Here is a 15,666-nt window from a genome sequence, read left to right on the forward strand (position 1 = left end):
CGGAAACAAATCGGCAACCAGTGCAAATGGGCCAGAACAGGTGTAATATGTGAGGACCGCTTGGTCCTCGTCAGTAGTCTGGCTGCTACATTTTGCACTAGCTGCAGCTTCCGAACCGTCTTCAAGGGCAGCCCAACGTAGAGTGCATCACAGTAATCCAATCTAGAGGTCACTAGAGCATGAACAACTGAGGCGAGGTCGTCACCGCCAAGATAGGGGTGTAGTTGGGCTACCAAACGAAGATGGTAAAACGCATTCCGAGCCATCGAGGCTACCTGAGCCTCGAGTGACAAGGAAGGGTCGAAAAGAACCCCCAGACTACGAACCTGTTCCTTTAGGGGGAGTGTAACCCCATCTAGAACAGGATGAACATCCTCCATCTGAGCGGAAAAGGCACTCACTAACAGCGTCTCAGTCTTGTCTGGATTGAGTTTCAGTTTATTAGCTCCCATCCAGTCCATTATCGCGGTCAGGCAACGGTTCAGCACATCAACAGCCTCACCTGAAGCAGATGAAAAGGAGTAATAGAGTTGCGTGTCATCAGCGTACTGATGGCAACGCACTCCAAAACTCCGGATGACCGCACCCCGAGGCTTCATGTAGATGTTGAAAAGCATGGGGGACAGAACCGATCCCTGAGGGACTCCACAATGGAGAGTCCAGGGTATCGAGCAATGTTCCCCAAGCACTACCTTCTGGAGACGATCCGCCAAGTAGGAGCGGAGCCACTGCCAAGCAGTACCCCCAACTCCCAACTCCGCGAGTCTCTCCAGAAGGATACCATGGTCGATGGTATCAAAAGCAGCTGAGAGATCCAGGAGAATCAACAGAGTTACACTCCCCCTGTCCCTCTCCCGACAAAGGTCATCGTACAGGGTGACCAAGGCTGTTTCTGTGCCAAAACCGGGCCTAAAACCGGATTGAAACGGATCTAGATAATCGGTTTCATCCAAGAGCGCCTGGAGCTGGCTGGCAACCACCTGTTCCAAGACCTTGCCCAGAAATGGAACATTCGCTACCGGTCGATAGTTGTTCAAATTATCTGGGTCCAAGGACGACCTCTTCAAGAGAGGTCTCACTACAGCCTCCTTGAGACAACGAGGGACAACTCCCTCACTCAAGGAGGCATTGATCACTTCCTTGGCCCAGCCGGCAGTTCCAGCCCGGCTAGCTTTAACTAGCCAAGAAGGGCAAGGGTCGAGTACCGACGTGGTTGCACGCACCAGTCCAAGCATCTTGTCAACTTCCTCAAGCTGCACTGATTGAAACTCATCCAACAACTGAGGACAAGACCGTGATCTAGGTACCTCAATGGATTCAACTGTCCTAACATTAGAGTCGAGGTCCCTACGGATGCATGCGATTTTATTTTGGAAGTGCCCCGCAAACTCGTTGCAGCGGGCTTCAGATGACTCTGTAGTATCCTGAGGGCCAGAGTGTAAAAGCCCACATACTACCTTAAAAAGCTCTGGTAGGGACAGAAAGAAACTAATTACTAGTTAGAGTGTAGTATAAGGTCTATTCAGTATCGAGGTTCTAATTTATGGCCTAAAGTTGTGATTCTGTCCACCTGCGACACCATCTCCCCAGTTTTTTTATTCTAAAGCAATCTTTCAATACAAAAGTGTACACTTCTGTACTTCATTTTTATGCTTAAGAAAAAGCATCTTGATTTATTTTTTGTGACTACTATACTTTGCACTCAAAGTCCCAAAATAAGATTTTTGTAAGACCTCTATCATCTAAATGCTTTTGAATATCATGTATGGTGAGCAGTGTGGTGTAGTGGTTACAGTGTCAGACTGGGACCTGGGAGAACAGAGTTCAAATGCCTGCTCAGCCATGAAGCTCGCTTGGGCCAATCAGTGTCTCTCAGCCTAATCTACCCCACAAGGTTGTTGTTAGGATAAAATTGGGAGAGGAGAACCATGCTTGTATGCCATCTTTGGCTTCTTGGAGGAAAGATGGGATACTAATTGATTAATTAATTAAATGTTTTGCCATAGTTCTCATCTGTAGAGAGGACTTTATGAAGCTTTATGAAACTGTTAATTAATAGTATTAAAATAACAAATTCCACCACTGTCTTACCACTACTGATGCCTGAGTTTGCAACAACTGTCACCTCACTCCACTGGTCAGCACTGGAGACTGAATAGGAACGCTGATGCATCCCATCAGGTCGACTGTTGAAAGAAACAAGGCTGATGCCACTTGTCATCTGAGACACAGATGTACTAGTAGTCACATTTCCTAGAAACAAAAGGATTGAAAGTTACTAAAAGTGAAAAAAAATATACATTCAGGATAATATAAAGTCAGAACAAAGAATTAATCCTCTTTGACATCACGGTGATTTATATTGCTGTTATTAGGTATCTACAAAAAAAATCCTTTGCAGATAAAGTCACACATGGCACCTATAAAATATTTCTCAGTATATCTCCCTTTTATTAAATCCAGTTGGCAAAATATGTTTGGTTATGATGAAAAACCGCAAACCCTAAGCAAAACAGAATTTATATTAGAAGGTATAATGAAAATTCTGGAGGCTACAAATGTCAGGTCTCAAAGCAACTGTTTTTAAGGAGTGAGGACATAAGTGATTGTATAATTCACTTAGAATGTTTGAGATTATTACATGACTAGACAAAACTATCCACTCATGCTATTGCAGAGGGTGAGGCTTTGGCAACGTTCTGTTCTCTGACTTCATCAAAGAAAGGAAACAGAAGACAGGCAAACAGCAGTTGTACACTGGAGATTAGTGTTGACAGTGTCGAACCAACTGAATGGAAGTTTATGGACTGGTTCACACGTCACATTAAGTCAAACCATGGCTTAGCACAAACATGCAGGCTCCCAGAGAAAACAGTGCAGCCACTTTGCTCCTCCACAGTGCTTTTTGCTGTGTCATCTGAACCCAAGCTTGTAGTTAAGCTCTCTCCAGACTAACCAAAAGCTGCAATCCAATTTTGTTCCTGGTTACAGCTCATGGTTAATCTGGTGAGAGATTAACCATGTGCCTGTGTTTGGACAACATGCTAAGCTAAACACTGGTTTAGTTCAAGGCAGCAGTAAAAAGGAGCGGGAAAGAGCAAAGTGGCTGCGAGTTCCTCTCTGGGACCCACACATTCATGCTAAGTCAAGTTATGGCTTAGCATGATGTACAACCAAGCCTAAATAATCTTGTGATTTTTATAAATGGTGCCACAAAAGAAGAGAGAAGCTAAATTAACAGTGGCTATGGCAGCTTACAAGGGAGCTAATGAAAACAGACAAAGGGACTCCACTGAACTCAATCTATTTACTCCTCTTGTACACCAACAGTTAACCCCTAATATTAAAATTAACTACAGAATTCCCAGTATGGTTTGCCCTACCCGGGACAAACCTTGAGCTATGGTCTTAGTCCTGTTACCACTATGCAAAGTTCCCAACTTTATATTTCCATATTTTCTTCTCAATCACAAAGAGTAGCCACACTATCATAATCACACTACAGTAACTTGCTAATGGCAACTGCTGCTTCTATCGTGTACCGAGCAACAAAGCTTCTGTCAAGTACTCCTCCAGGAAACAAGGCCCTACTTTCACCATCCATAACAACTTTTTAACATGATCTATACATATTTATGTAACACTTATTCTTCCAATGCTGAAAACTGTCCAAGAGCATAACAGATCGGTCAGCCAGAGTATGAGTTCAGTCACTTAATGGTGTTATGCATCTCATGAGAGAGATCTTATTGTGAAGTGGTTCTTGTAAAGCTTTTACGTCAAAATCTTACATGCAAGGGCTAGCAGCACTTCAGCATCTGTCTCATTTTCTCAGTTTATTAGAATTAACATAAAATACATGGTCAGCTACCTGGTTTATTCAGAGTTCTGAAAGACTGCCTCTACAAATGTATCATATACGCATCATCTGGTTGCTTTAGTTGATTAGCAGGGGGCAGTTAAATTACTATGCTAATCCATGTATTCTCAGCACTGGTTCCTTGATATGGATATGTGTATATGCTTACTGAGAAACCTTGATTAGTTCAAGCTTCAGTGTGTCAAAAGCTCTGCATTCTTTCCAAAGAATAATTTCAGCTGTATTCGCATCCGTAAAGTGTAGGAGCTGATTTGAAAATGTACCTACCTCTACCATATGCTATTTTTCTTTAACAATTTGCATTTCAAAGTGACTATTGCATTTATATATGAATGACTATCAGTATGTTGCCAAAAATGGGCTCAAATGAGCAAGGATGATGCTGGTTTTCTATTGAACTAAAATGTTTTTCATCTTCTATAAGATCACAAAGAAAAAAGATCCTCCCGGTAGAGGAACCTTTATTACATTTAAAATACTCATCTGATATTCTAAAATATTTTACTATAGAGAAAATCTTCTAAAACATTCATCTACAGTTGCAAAGAACAATGACTGGAATCAACATTACAATCCAAGATAATTTAATTTCTGGTAAAAAGAGTAAGTGCACCACATTTTTGTCGGAAAAGAAATTCTGATGTATGGATGCATATTAAGAGTGGAATTTATATTTTATTAATTAAGGAAGAAAGAACAGATGGTGGAAATTATTTTATTAATTTATAAGATTTATACACAACCTTTCTGCAGTGCTTCAAAGGCAGTTTACAAAAACTAGTTTTCTGATCTTTCATTTTAAGTATGCATCCCTCACAGCCAAACTACAGATTACATCAGAGCAACAGAGCAACGTTCTCCTTGCAAAAGACCTTCCAAATGGGGGGCACTGGAGAAGGGACCACATATCTTTTTCTCTGTGGAGAGACAGAAGGGGAATTTTGAGCAGTAAAATGGCCTGAGAGGAAAGGGTGAAGTAACCTCTCTCCACCGCCAATGTTCCAATCAAGGCTGCAGCGTGCCATGGCTGTTTTTCTTTAAAAACAAGGACGCATGAAAGGATAATTACATACAATTGTGTGTGGTGTGTAGTTTAGTTTAGAGCAGGAGTGCTAACCTGTGGCTCTCCAGATCTTGTTGAACTCTAATCCCCATTTGCCTCACCCAGAACGGTCAATAGTTAGATGAGAGTTGTATTCCTACAGTATTTGGAAGGTCGTAGATTAGTCAACCCTGGCCTAGAGCAAAAACCTGAGCATGATCTGGCTCAAATTTAAGTTCCATTCAATTCAATGGAAAAAAAGTGTGCTTAAATTTTTCCCATTTAAATCAGCGGGTCATGCCCTTTCTTAGTTGACTAGATCATGCTTCTAATGCCTATTTTGGAATCTACTTGGTAGATTGGTTACTACTAATTTAATATATGGGAAATAACCCTATTCAGAAGTTGTTGGCATTGTTTACATAGGCTCATGCTCTGGACGATTATGCAAATCCTTTCTAAAAAGTTTCATAAGCAATTTATCCTCCCTAGTGGCCCTGCCATTTGACCGGTGGCCAATAAGCTTTACGGTGTCTCTTTTGGGGGGCAGCGTGGAGGAGGGGCTGGGAGCAAAACAGGGGTACAATCTAGTTCTGGGTTTCAACTCCACAAACTGAAACTCAGCATTCTTCCTCTCCAGTTTTTTCCCCCCCATTATAGAGTCTACTCTAAAATTCTTTAATAAGATCCCCAATAGTTTCAGGAGCAACATAGACATGCAGAGCCACTCTGAATTATAAAAAGTAAAAAACAAAAAAGATAAAATAGAGGAATGGGCAAATAATGTTTGAATACAGGGCACTAAAGGTCCCATATTTAATCAACTGAAGAAAACGTAGTTTGAGATTTTACCAACACTGTCCACGTTTGCACAATCAAATCCTGACTTAATACACCAGAATATGCACAAGCTTTGTGTACCCACACATAGCTTCTGCTTCATTCCTCCTTTTTGCACAGGTAGGTAAACAAACCAGTTACCCAGGAACTATTGTTAATGACTTCCAAATAAGCCAGGACTCAGAAGCCTACTGGAAAACAGATAGTCTTTTCTTTATTCACACAAGTGAACAGGAAGGAAATTTGCAGAAAGCTGCTCTTCATTCTTTCTAGCTTGATCAACGTAATCTCTCAGCAGGTTTAGCAGCATGATAATAAAGTACTAAAATAGGAATTACACAACTTCTATTTCTCCATGAATCCTGTGCAGTTCAGAGATTAATTTTATGATTTTAGCTGTCCAAATCCAGCTATTTAACTTGTTCTGCCACTCTCTTAATATTTTGTTTGTTAAGACTGATATGTTTTTATAGAACTCAGTAAGGCTACTGGTGAAATACACAGTGCCTTGCGAAAGTAATCAGACCTCTGATCAATGCTGTCATATTACTGAATTACACATGGTACATTGTAATTTTGTTCTGTATGATGTTTTATTTTGAAACACTGAAACTCAAAATCAATTATTGTAAAGTGTCATTGGTTTTATGTTGGGAAATGTTTGCAAGAAACAAAAAAAATTGAAACATGTTGCTTGCATAAGTATTCAGTCCCAGACATTAATATTTGGTAGAGCCACCTTTTGCTGCAATAACAGCTGTACGTCTTTGGCGGTAGGTATGTACCAGCTTTGCACACAGTGTTGGAGGGATTTTGGCCCATTCCTCTTGGCAGATTCACTCCAGGTCATTCAGGTTGGTTGGACATCGCTTGTGGACTACAATTTTCAAAGAGCACCACAGATTCTCAATGGGATTGAGATCAGGACTTTGACTGGGCCACTATAGGACATTCCCCTTTTTCTTCTTGAGCCACTCCAGTGTTGCTTTGGCCTTGTGCTTGGGATCAGTGTCCTGCTGAAAAGTGAATTTCCTCCCAAGCTTCAGTGTTTTAGTGGACTGAAGCGGTTTCTCTTGCAGTGTTTCCCTGTATTTTGCTCCATCCATTCTTCCTTCAGTTTTAACAAGATGCCCAGTCCCTGCTGATGAGAAGCATTCCCACAGCATGATGTCACCACCATACTTCACTATAGGGATGGTGTGTCTTGAGGCATGGGCAGTGTAAGGTTTGCACCACTCATAAAGCTTTGAGTTTTGGCCAAAAAGCTCTAACTTGGTCTCATCTGACCACAAAACCTTTTTCCACATCAAGGCTGGGGCACTCTCATGCTTTCTAAGTAAACTCCAGACATGTTTTCAGATGGTACTTTTTGCGTCACGGCTTCCTTCTTGCCACCCTCCCATACAGGCCAGTGCTAGGCAGAGCTCTTGATGTGGTTGACTGGAGCACCATGACTCCACTCCCAGCCACCGAACTCTATAGCTCCTTCAGTGACTGTTGGCCTCTCTGTGGCATCTCTCCCAAGTCTCCTTCTTGTTCCAGTGCTGAGTTTTGAGGGACGGACTTTTCTTGGCAGTGCCTGGGTGGTGTGATGCAGCTTCCACTTCCTGATTATTGATCCAACTGTGCTCACTGGATATCCAAACACCTGAATATTATTTTGTACCCTTTTCCTAATCTATGCATTTGTATTACATTATCTCTCACTTCTGTAGAATGCTCTTTGGTCTTCATTTTCCTTCAGATCCTCAGCCTGACCCATGATCCTTCAACAGTGGGGGTTTTATCCTGGCAATGTGACAGCAACTTTAATGGTTCACAGGTAGAGGCCAATGAAAAGGTAACTGTGTCCTCGATAGGGCAATTTTTTTTCATCTGTGTAAACTAGGAGCTTCCACAGCACAGGGGTTGAATACTTAGGCAAGCAATGTATTTCAATTGGTTATGTTTTTTACAAACATTTCCCAACATAAAAACAATGTCACCTTACAATAACTGATTTTGAGTTTCAGTGTTTCAAAAAATGGAAATTTTCCTTACCGTGAATTTCCATTTGTAGATAGGGCTGGAGAACATTCCTGGTTAGGGATGACTCCTCCTACTGGTCATGAGAGGCAGGGTCTTCAACTTCTTTGTCTCCTCTCCAGGGGGAGGATTTGTCCCTTCCGCCAGACTGAGCTGACAGAGCAAAGACAACTCCTCAACCCCATTAACACAAACCATCCAGACGTCAATTAACAGGAAGCCTGTATAAGGTAACAACTAGGAGAAGGGAATAAACAGAGACAGAAGCAGACAACTAGAAAAAAACACACAGTAAGAGACACACACAGCACTAAACATTGTGTCAAAATGTAAGACGGTGGAAGAAGCCCTAAGCCCCAACCCCTCACTCCAGAAGGCCACAGCAGAGGAAGGAGAGGTGGGTGGAATGTCCTCCAGCCCCATCTACAAATAGAAATTCACGGTAAGTCTTCTCAAATCATTACTGGTTTCTGCTAGTAGTATGGTATTGTCTGCATATCTTAAATTATTGATATTTCTCCCTCCAGTTTTCACACCACCTTCATCTTGGTCCAATCCTGCTTTCCATATGATATGTCCTGTGTATAGATTAAACAAATAGGGTGATAAAATACACCCGTCTCACACCCTTTCCAATGGGGAACCAATTGGTTTCTCCATATTCTGTCCTTACAGTAGCCTCTTGTCCAGAGTATAGATTGCGCATTGGGACAATCAGATACTGTGGCACCCCCATTTCTTTTAAAGCATTCCATAGGTTTCCATGATCTACACAGTCAAAGGCTTTGCTGTAATCTATAAAGCACAGGGTGATTTTCTTCTGAAATTCCCTGCTCCGTATCCAACGCATGTTTGCGATATGATCTCTGGTGCTCTTCCCTTTCTAAATCCAGCTTGGACGTCTGGCATTTCTCGTTCCATATACGGTAAGAGCATTTGTTGTAGAATCTTGAGCATTACTTTACTTGCATGGGATATTAAGGCAATAGTTCGATAATTACTGCATTCCCTGGAGTCTCCTTTCTTCGGAATTGGGATGTATATTGAACACTTCCAATTTGTGGGCCATTGTTTAGTTTTCCATATTTCTTGACAATTTTTTGTCAACATTAGGACAGTCTCAATAGCTTGTAGCAACTCTGTTGGTATGCCATCTGTTCCTTGTGATTTGTTTCTTCCAGGTATTTTAAGAGCAGCTTTCACCTCACATTCTAAAATTTCTGGTTCATCATCATACGGTTCCTCCATCTGTCATCCTGGCATCTCTTTTATAGAGTTCTTCAGTGTATTGGTTCCATCTTCCTTTTATTTCATCTCGGTCAGTCAGTGTGTTCCCTTGATTCAACATCCCTACTCTTGGTTGAAATTTCCCTTTCATTTCTCTAATCTTTTGGAATAGGGCTCTTGTTCTTCCCTTTTTGTTGTCCTCTTCTATTTCTACACAGTAACTATTGTAATAGTTCTCTTTTGTCCCGCTGTATTGTTGCCTTTAGGGTTCAGACTGTTTCTGTCTCCTTTTGCTTTTCTTCTCTCTTTAACCATTTTAAGAGTTTCTTCAGTCATCCATTGAGGTCTTTCTCTCTTTTTAACTAGAGGTATTGTCTTTTTGCATTCTTCCCTGATAATGTCCCTGACTTCAGTCCATAGGTATTCTGGTTCTCTGTCAACTAAGTTTAAAGCCTCAAATCTGTTCCTTATTTGATCTTTATATTCTGCTGGGATGTTATTTAAATTGTATTTTGGCATTATGGTTGCTTTGTTCTTCTTCTTTAGCTTTACTCTGATTTTCAATATTACAAGTTCACTATCTGTGCCACAGTCTGCTCCTGGTCTTGTTTTCGCAGAAAGTATGGAACTTCTCCATCTTCTGCTACCAATTATATAAGCAATTTGATTCCTATATTGACCATTTGGTGATGTCCACGTGTACAGTCATCTTCTCGGTTGCTCAACAAATGTGCTCGCAATAAACAAATTATTGGCTTCACAGAATTCAATAAGTCTTTCTCCTGCTTCATTTCTGTCTCCTAATCCCCATTTCCACACAATTCCTAGTTCTTCTCTGTTCCTGCTTTTGCATTCCAGTCCCCCATGATTATCAGCACATCTTGTTTTGGTGTGTGATCAATTTCTTACTGTACTTCTGCATAAAATATCTCCAAGTTCTCTTCTTTTGCATTTGAAGTCAGAGCATAGACTTGGATGATGGTTATGTTAATAGGTTTCCCATTTAATCTCACTGATATCACTCACTCAGACCTTGAGTTGTATTTCCTAATTGCTTTTGCTACATCACTTCTCACTATTAAAGCAAGTCCATTTCTTCTTAATTTATCATTTCCCGCATAAAATATTTTGTAGTTGCCTGATTGAAAATGTCCCTTTCCCCCTCCTTTTTAATTCACTCATGCCAAGTATTGTAATGTTGATATATTCCATTTCTTGCATTACTATTTCTAATGTTCCCTGGCTCATGCTTCTCACATTCCATGTTCATGTTGTGTGCATTGTTCAACTCCGGACTCTCGTTTTGCATCTGTGCACATCAGCCTCTGGGCTTCCTTTCGGCTTTGACCCAGCTGCGTCATTAGTCACAGCGCTACTCGTACAAGTCTTTTGTTCTTCCCCAGTAGCTCGGTGAGTGCCTTCTGACCTGGGCGTCTTATCTTCCAGCACTATCCTGTGTTGCGTTTTGGATACTCTGTTCATAGGGTTTTTGTGGTAAGAGGTATTCTGAGGTGGTTTACCATTGCCTTCCTCTGAGTTGGATGCATCTTAGTCTGTTGTCTCAGCTTTGACCATTCCGCCTTAGGTGCCCCTGCTTGGAGTCTAGCCTCTTGGTCTAGACTCCTGACGGCATTGCTCTCAGCTTCTTCAACACTCTCAAACCCCCTCACCACACTAAGATGTGCATCCTAGAGGGGGCTCTATGCAAATAATATTGGATTATTGAAACTTTCTGAACTTTGTCCTACTGATTTCTAAGCATATAAAATAGGTTTTCCTGCAGATGTATATTCCACCACTTCATCAAATTTGTATAATTTTTCTGCAGCAACCATTATCTCAATCGTTAAATGTCTGTTTAATATCAAGTTGGATATTCAAAATATACTGTATGTGTTAAGATTATAACTTGATCACAAGTCTAATTTTATTACACTCACTCGTGTAAAAGAGAAACACCTACAGGTGAACTGACTTTCTGAATCTTCAACTTGTTTAATTACAAATTTTCAATTTAATCTTATTTACACATTTCAAAAGGCTATGGCCTGATTTTTTAAAAAAAATGATTGACTGGCTAAGTACAGCCTCTATTTAAATATCTCAGGATTTACAAAGTCTATTAAACGTGGAGCCAATTCAGGCATGTTAGAATCCTCATTAAAATAATATGCAGGCCTGATATTAAATAAAAAGATGACTTCAGTAACATCATAAAACTTGTCAGGTACAAATTATTTGATTTCAATAGGGGAGATATATACTGTCAAAAAATATACTCATTGGGCCACTTTATAGAAAGATCTTGAGCCTTCACAGATACTTTTGCAACGACACTTATCTCTACTGAAATCACTACAGCATTCCCCTTTTCCAAATATCTGATTTTTAAAATGTGCATTCATATTACTGATTTTTGGTACTGAAACAATGTGTGTAATTTCAACCATCCATACTGATGGCTCCAGTTAAGAGTTTGTAAAACAACCAATGCCCTTTAGTACTATAGATGGACTATTGTACTTGGAGTAAAGATTGCTAAAAATTCTGTTATTTAAAGCTTTAGAGCTCCTTTAAATTAGCTTCATTCTTCCTTAATAAATTTCCTTAATAATTTTCCTTTTATTGTACCTTTTCCTGAAATTAGCTTCTGTTTTCTTTTGCCAATCTCCTTCCTATTTTCCTGTAATAAACTGAGTCTTCAAATTATCATTTTTCCATATAAGATCACAAAAATCTTATACAGAAAAGACTTGCCTTCATCATGGGCTGAGCAAGATCCACCTCCTCAGCCCCATTCCTTTGTGTCAGAGAACCTTAGTGGCAGCTGTTGGCTGCCAACTACCAGCAAAGAAAGCTTTGGCTCCATCATAGGCTGAGCAAGATCCAGCTGCTCAATCCAACTTGTCTCAGAGGTCCTCAGTAAGCTTGCTGCCTGCCAACACCAGGAAAGACCAAGAATGAGGGGAAAAACATGCTGCTTAGTTAAACTTGGCACCATTTTATCTCTGATTATATGTGTCAATTCTTCCCCATGTGATTGTATTGTGCATTTTTTTTTGTAAGCTGCTTAAGAGCCTCTTGGGGGTATAAAGTGAGATTCCAAGTGAAATTAAAAAAAGGCATTTGGTCTTACTGTGAAACAGCTTTCTCTGTGCATGTCAAAGATGACCTCAAGTGTAAAGATGACCTCAGGTGGGTAGCTAGCTCCACCTAGCGGTTGAAGGCAGAAAGAGCACTGTTCAATTTTGCAGGAACTTCCGGGTTTCTGTGGCTCCTTATCACAGTTCCTTATGACAAGCCCATTAGGCGAATGCAGACTTAAATTATAGAAAACACAACTGAAGAGAGACGAACAGTACTCACACACTCTCTACTAAGACAGGCCTATTCATACGATTATGGCAGCCCAGCCCTCCTAGGGAGTGGCCCTGAGGTCATCTTTGACATGCAGAGAGAAAACTGTTTCACGGTAAGACCAAATGTCTCTTCTGTGCCTGTAAAGATGGCCTCAGGTAGGACATACGAAAGCTGTCCCATGTAGGGCAGGAATATAGCTGGGCTGTAAAAATCTTATAGGTCTGGGAGAACGTGCTGTAACACTCTCCTCCCAAAGGCCACCTCAGCTGACGCATAAGCATCTATTTTATAATGTTTGATAAATGTGTTAGGATTAGCCCATGTAGCTGCTCTGTATATTGCCAGGAGCAAAGCATTGCAGGAAAACGCTGTGGAAGTTGCTGCCGCCCTTGTGGAGTGGGTCACTACTTTGGTCGGGCGGGCCAGTCTCAGGGCAGCATATGCTAGCATAATGCATGCTTTAATCCACCTTGCTAGAGTTGAGGTGGAATCTTTCTTCCCTAATGATACTGGGTGAAATAACACAAATAAGCTATCTGACTGGCAGAAGAGTTTTGTTTTTGCAATGTATACTTTCAATGCTCTTCTCACATCTAGTGAGTGCCACACCTTTTCTGTGGAGTGGATAGTGTTGGGACAGAAGGAAGGGAACACCAGCTCTTGATGACAGTGGAAGTTCGAGAATACTTTAGAATGAAAGGAAGGGACAATGCGGAGAACTACCCTATCCTTATGAAACACACAGTAATGCTTGTCAACAGACAGGGCATTCAGCTCAGACACTCTGCGGGCCGAGGTAATGGCCAGAAGGAACAATACTTTAAAGAACAGCTTTACTGAGGCTTCTGAAGGGCCGTTAGCACTTTGTGTAGGTCCGAAGTTGGGTAGTGGTGCTGTGTAGGTGGTGCAGATATCGTTGCTCCACGGAAAAAACACTTCAGGAATGGATGAGCTCCTAGTGGGTTCTCTGGGCTTGTAGACATAATTGCTAACAGAGCAGAAGCCTGCAGTTTCAAGGAGTTCGGCCTGAGTCCCAACGCTAAGCTGTTGTGTAGGAAGGAGAGGACCTCATTGATGCCAGCTTTCCTAAGACGTATTTTCTGCTTCTGAGACCAAGTTGAGAAGGCCTTCCATGCACCTTTGTAAACCCAGACAGTGGATGTACATTGGGATGCCATCATTGCTTGCACTACCAGAGATGGCAGGCCCTTTCTTAGTAGGCATCGCCTTTCAACTTCCAGACATGAAGCGCCAGCCATCCCAGGTCTGGGTGGAGAAACTTTCCGAGACAGCAGGTCCTTCCTGGGGGGGATTTGTCATGGAGGGGTGACCACCAGGTCGAGCAGTTCCGGGAACCAGGCTCTTCTTGGCCAATATGGGGCGATCAGTAGAACTGTTGCCTTCTTGGACTGGATCTTTTGGATCACCTTTGGGATGACTGGAAGCGGTGGGAAGGTGTACAATAGACCGGCAGACCAGTGAGATGTCACGGCGTCTTTTCCTTCCACCTTTGGTGTTATATACCTGGTGAAAAATCTTTTCACCTGGTAGTTGCAGTGGGTGGCAAACAGGTCCACTTTGACCTTCCCAAAGTGTTCCACTATCTGTTGAAAGGCCATTGGGTGTAGTTTCCATTCTCCTTGATGGAATCACTCCTGACTCAACCAGTCCGCTTGACTGTTGTCCTCCCCTTTGAGATATTCTGCCAGAATTGAGTCTAGATAGACCTTTGCCCACTGGAACAGTAGTGAGGCCTCTCTCTGGAACTGGACTGACCGTGTTCCTCCCTGATGGTTCAAATGAGCTTTGGCTGTGACGTTGTTGGTCCTGACTAGTACCGCCCCCAAGTGCCTTGATTCCGCAAAGTGTTTGAGTGCTAGGTGAATCACATGGCGCTCCAGTAGATTGGTGAGGAGTAAGGACTCCTGTGCTGACCAAGACCTTGTACCATCCAGCCATCGCATATCGCTCCTCTGGCGTCCAATGTAATGAGCATTCTCTGAGGGTCATGAAATGGGATTCCCTTTTGCAAGTTGGGTTCGTGCGTCCACCATCATAGAGAATGATGAACCAATGGTGATAGCAATAGCCTTCAGTGATGCCTGGCTTCTATGTCACTTTGGAAGGGCAGTAGCAACCACTGCAGGGACCATGAGTGGTGGAGTACCCAGGGGGTGGTTTGGAATGTTGAGACCATCAACCCTAGAGCCGCTGCTAATTGCATGAGATCCACTGAGGAAGAGGACAGGAGGTGCAACATCACTGAACATATCTTGTTTATTCTGTCCTGAGCCAGTGTTATCACTCCGTGCTCAGTGTCTATTGTGGCTACCAGATGCACTAGGTGGCACACTGGGCACAACTGGCTCTGCGCGTGATTGATCAGGAAGCCATGGTCCTTCAGGCAGGCTAAGGTGATATGTAGATCCTCCCATGATTTGTGAACCAATGGGGATCGAATTAGGAAGTCATCTAGGTAAGGAAAGACATGTACCCCCTGCATCCTGAGGTGTGCCACCAGAGTTACTACCACCTTTGTAAATATCCTGGAGACGGACGACAGGCCAAAGGGCATAACCCTGTACTGGAAGTGGTTTCCCTCTACTGTGAACCTGAGGTAGTGTCTCTGAGGTGGGAAGATGGGGATATGTAGGTACGCCTCCTGCAGATCTATTGAGATGAGGTTGTCTCCCTGTCTCAGGGCCTCCTTGATGGTCATCAGGGTGTCCATGTGGAACTTGCAGTATGTTACATATTCGTTTAAATTCTTCAGGTCGAGTACTACCCTAAACGAGCCATCTTTAAGAACATAAGAACATAAGAAGAGCCTGCTGGATCAGGCCAGTGGCCCATCTAGTCCAGCATCCTGTTCTCACAGTGGCCAACCAGGTGCCTGGGGGAAGCCTGCAAGCAGGACCTGAGTGCAAGAACACTCTCCCCTCCTGAGGCTTCCGGCAACTGGTTTTCAGAAGCATGCTGCCTCTGACTAGGGTGGCACAGCACAGCCATCACGGCTAGTAGCCATTGATAGCCCTGTCCTCCATGAATTTGTCTAATCTTCTTTTAAAGCCATCCAAGCTGGTGGCCATTACTGCATCTTGTGGGAGCAAATTCCATAGTTTAACTATGCGCTGAGTAAAGAAGTACTTTCTTTTGTCTGTCCTGAATCTTCCAATATTCAGCTTCTTCGAATGTCCATGAGTTCTAGTATTATGAGAGAGGGAGAAAAACTTTTCTCTATCCACTTTCTCAATGCCATGCATAATTTTATACACTTCTATCATGTCTCCTC

General features: G+C 42.3%; 1 protein-coding gene across 8 annotated transcripts in view; it reads right to left on the reverse strand.

The window, feature by feature from the left end:
* AGAP1 (ArfGAP with GTPase domain, ankyrin repeat and PH domain 1) overlaps window positions 1–15,666 on the reverse strand; it is a 639,639-nt gene that overhangs the window by 248,692 nt on the left and 375,281 nt on the right. For 6 of the 8 annotated variants that reach the window (XR_009760410.1, XM_061607664.1, XM_061607662.1 and 3 more), the window contains one exon: window positions 2,092–2,253. The exons of the other annotated variants lie outside the window; for them this stretch is intronic. Coding sequence is in view for 5 of the 6 variants with exons in the window: in XM_061607664.1 (XP_061463648.1) it covers window positions 2,092–2,253 (162 nt within the window). In the remaining variant the exon portion in view is untranslated. The remainder of the gene's footprint in view (window positions 1–2,091; window positions 2,254–15,666) is intronic. 8 annotated transcript variants of the gene reach the window in all.

Source organism: Rhineura floridana, chromosome 2 (genome assembly GCF_030035675.1).
Source record: "Rhineura floridana isolate rRhiFlo1 chromosome 2, rRhiFlo1.hap2, whole genome shotgun sequence".
NCBI lineage: Eukaryota > Metazoa > Chordata > Lepidosauria > Squamata > Rhineuridae > Rhineura > Rhineura floridana.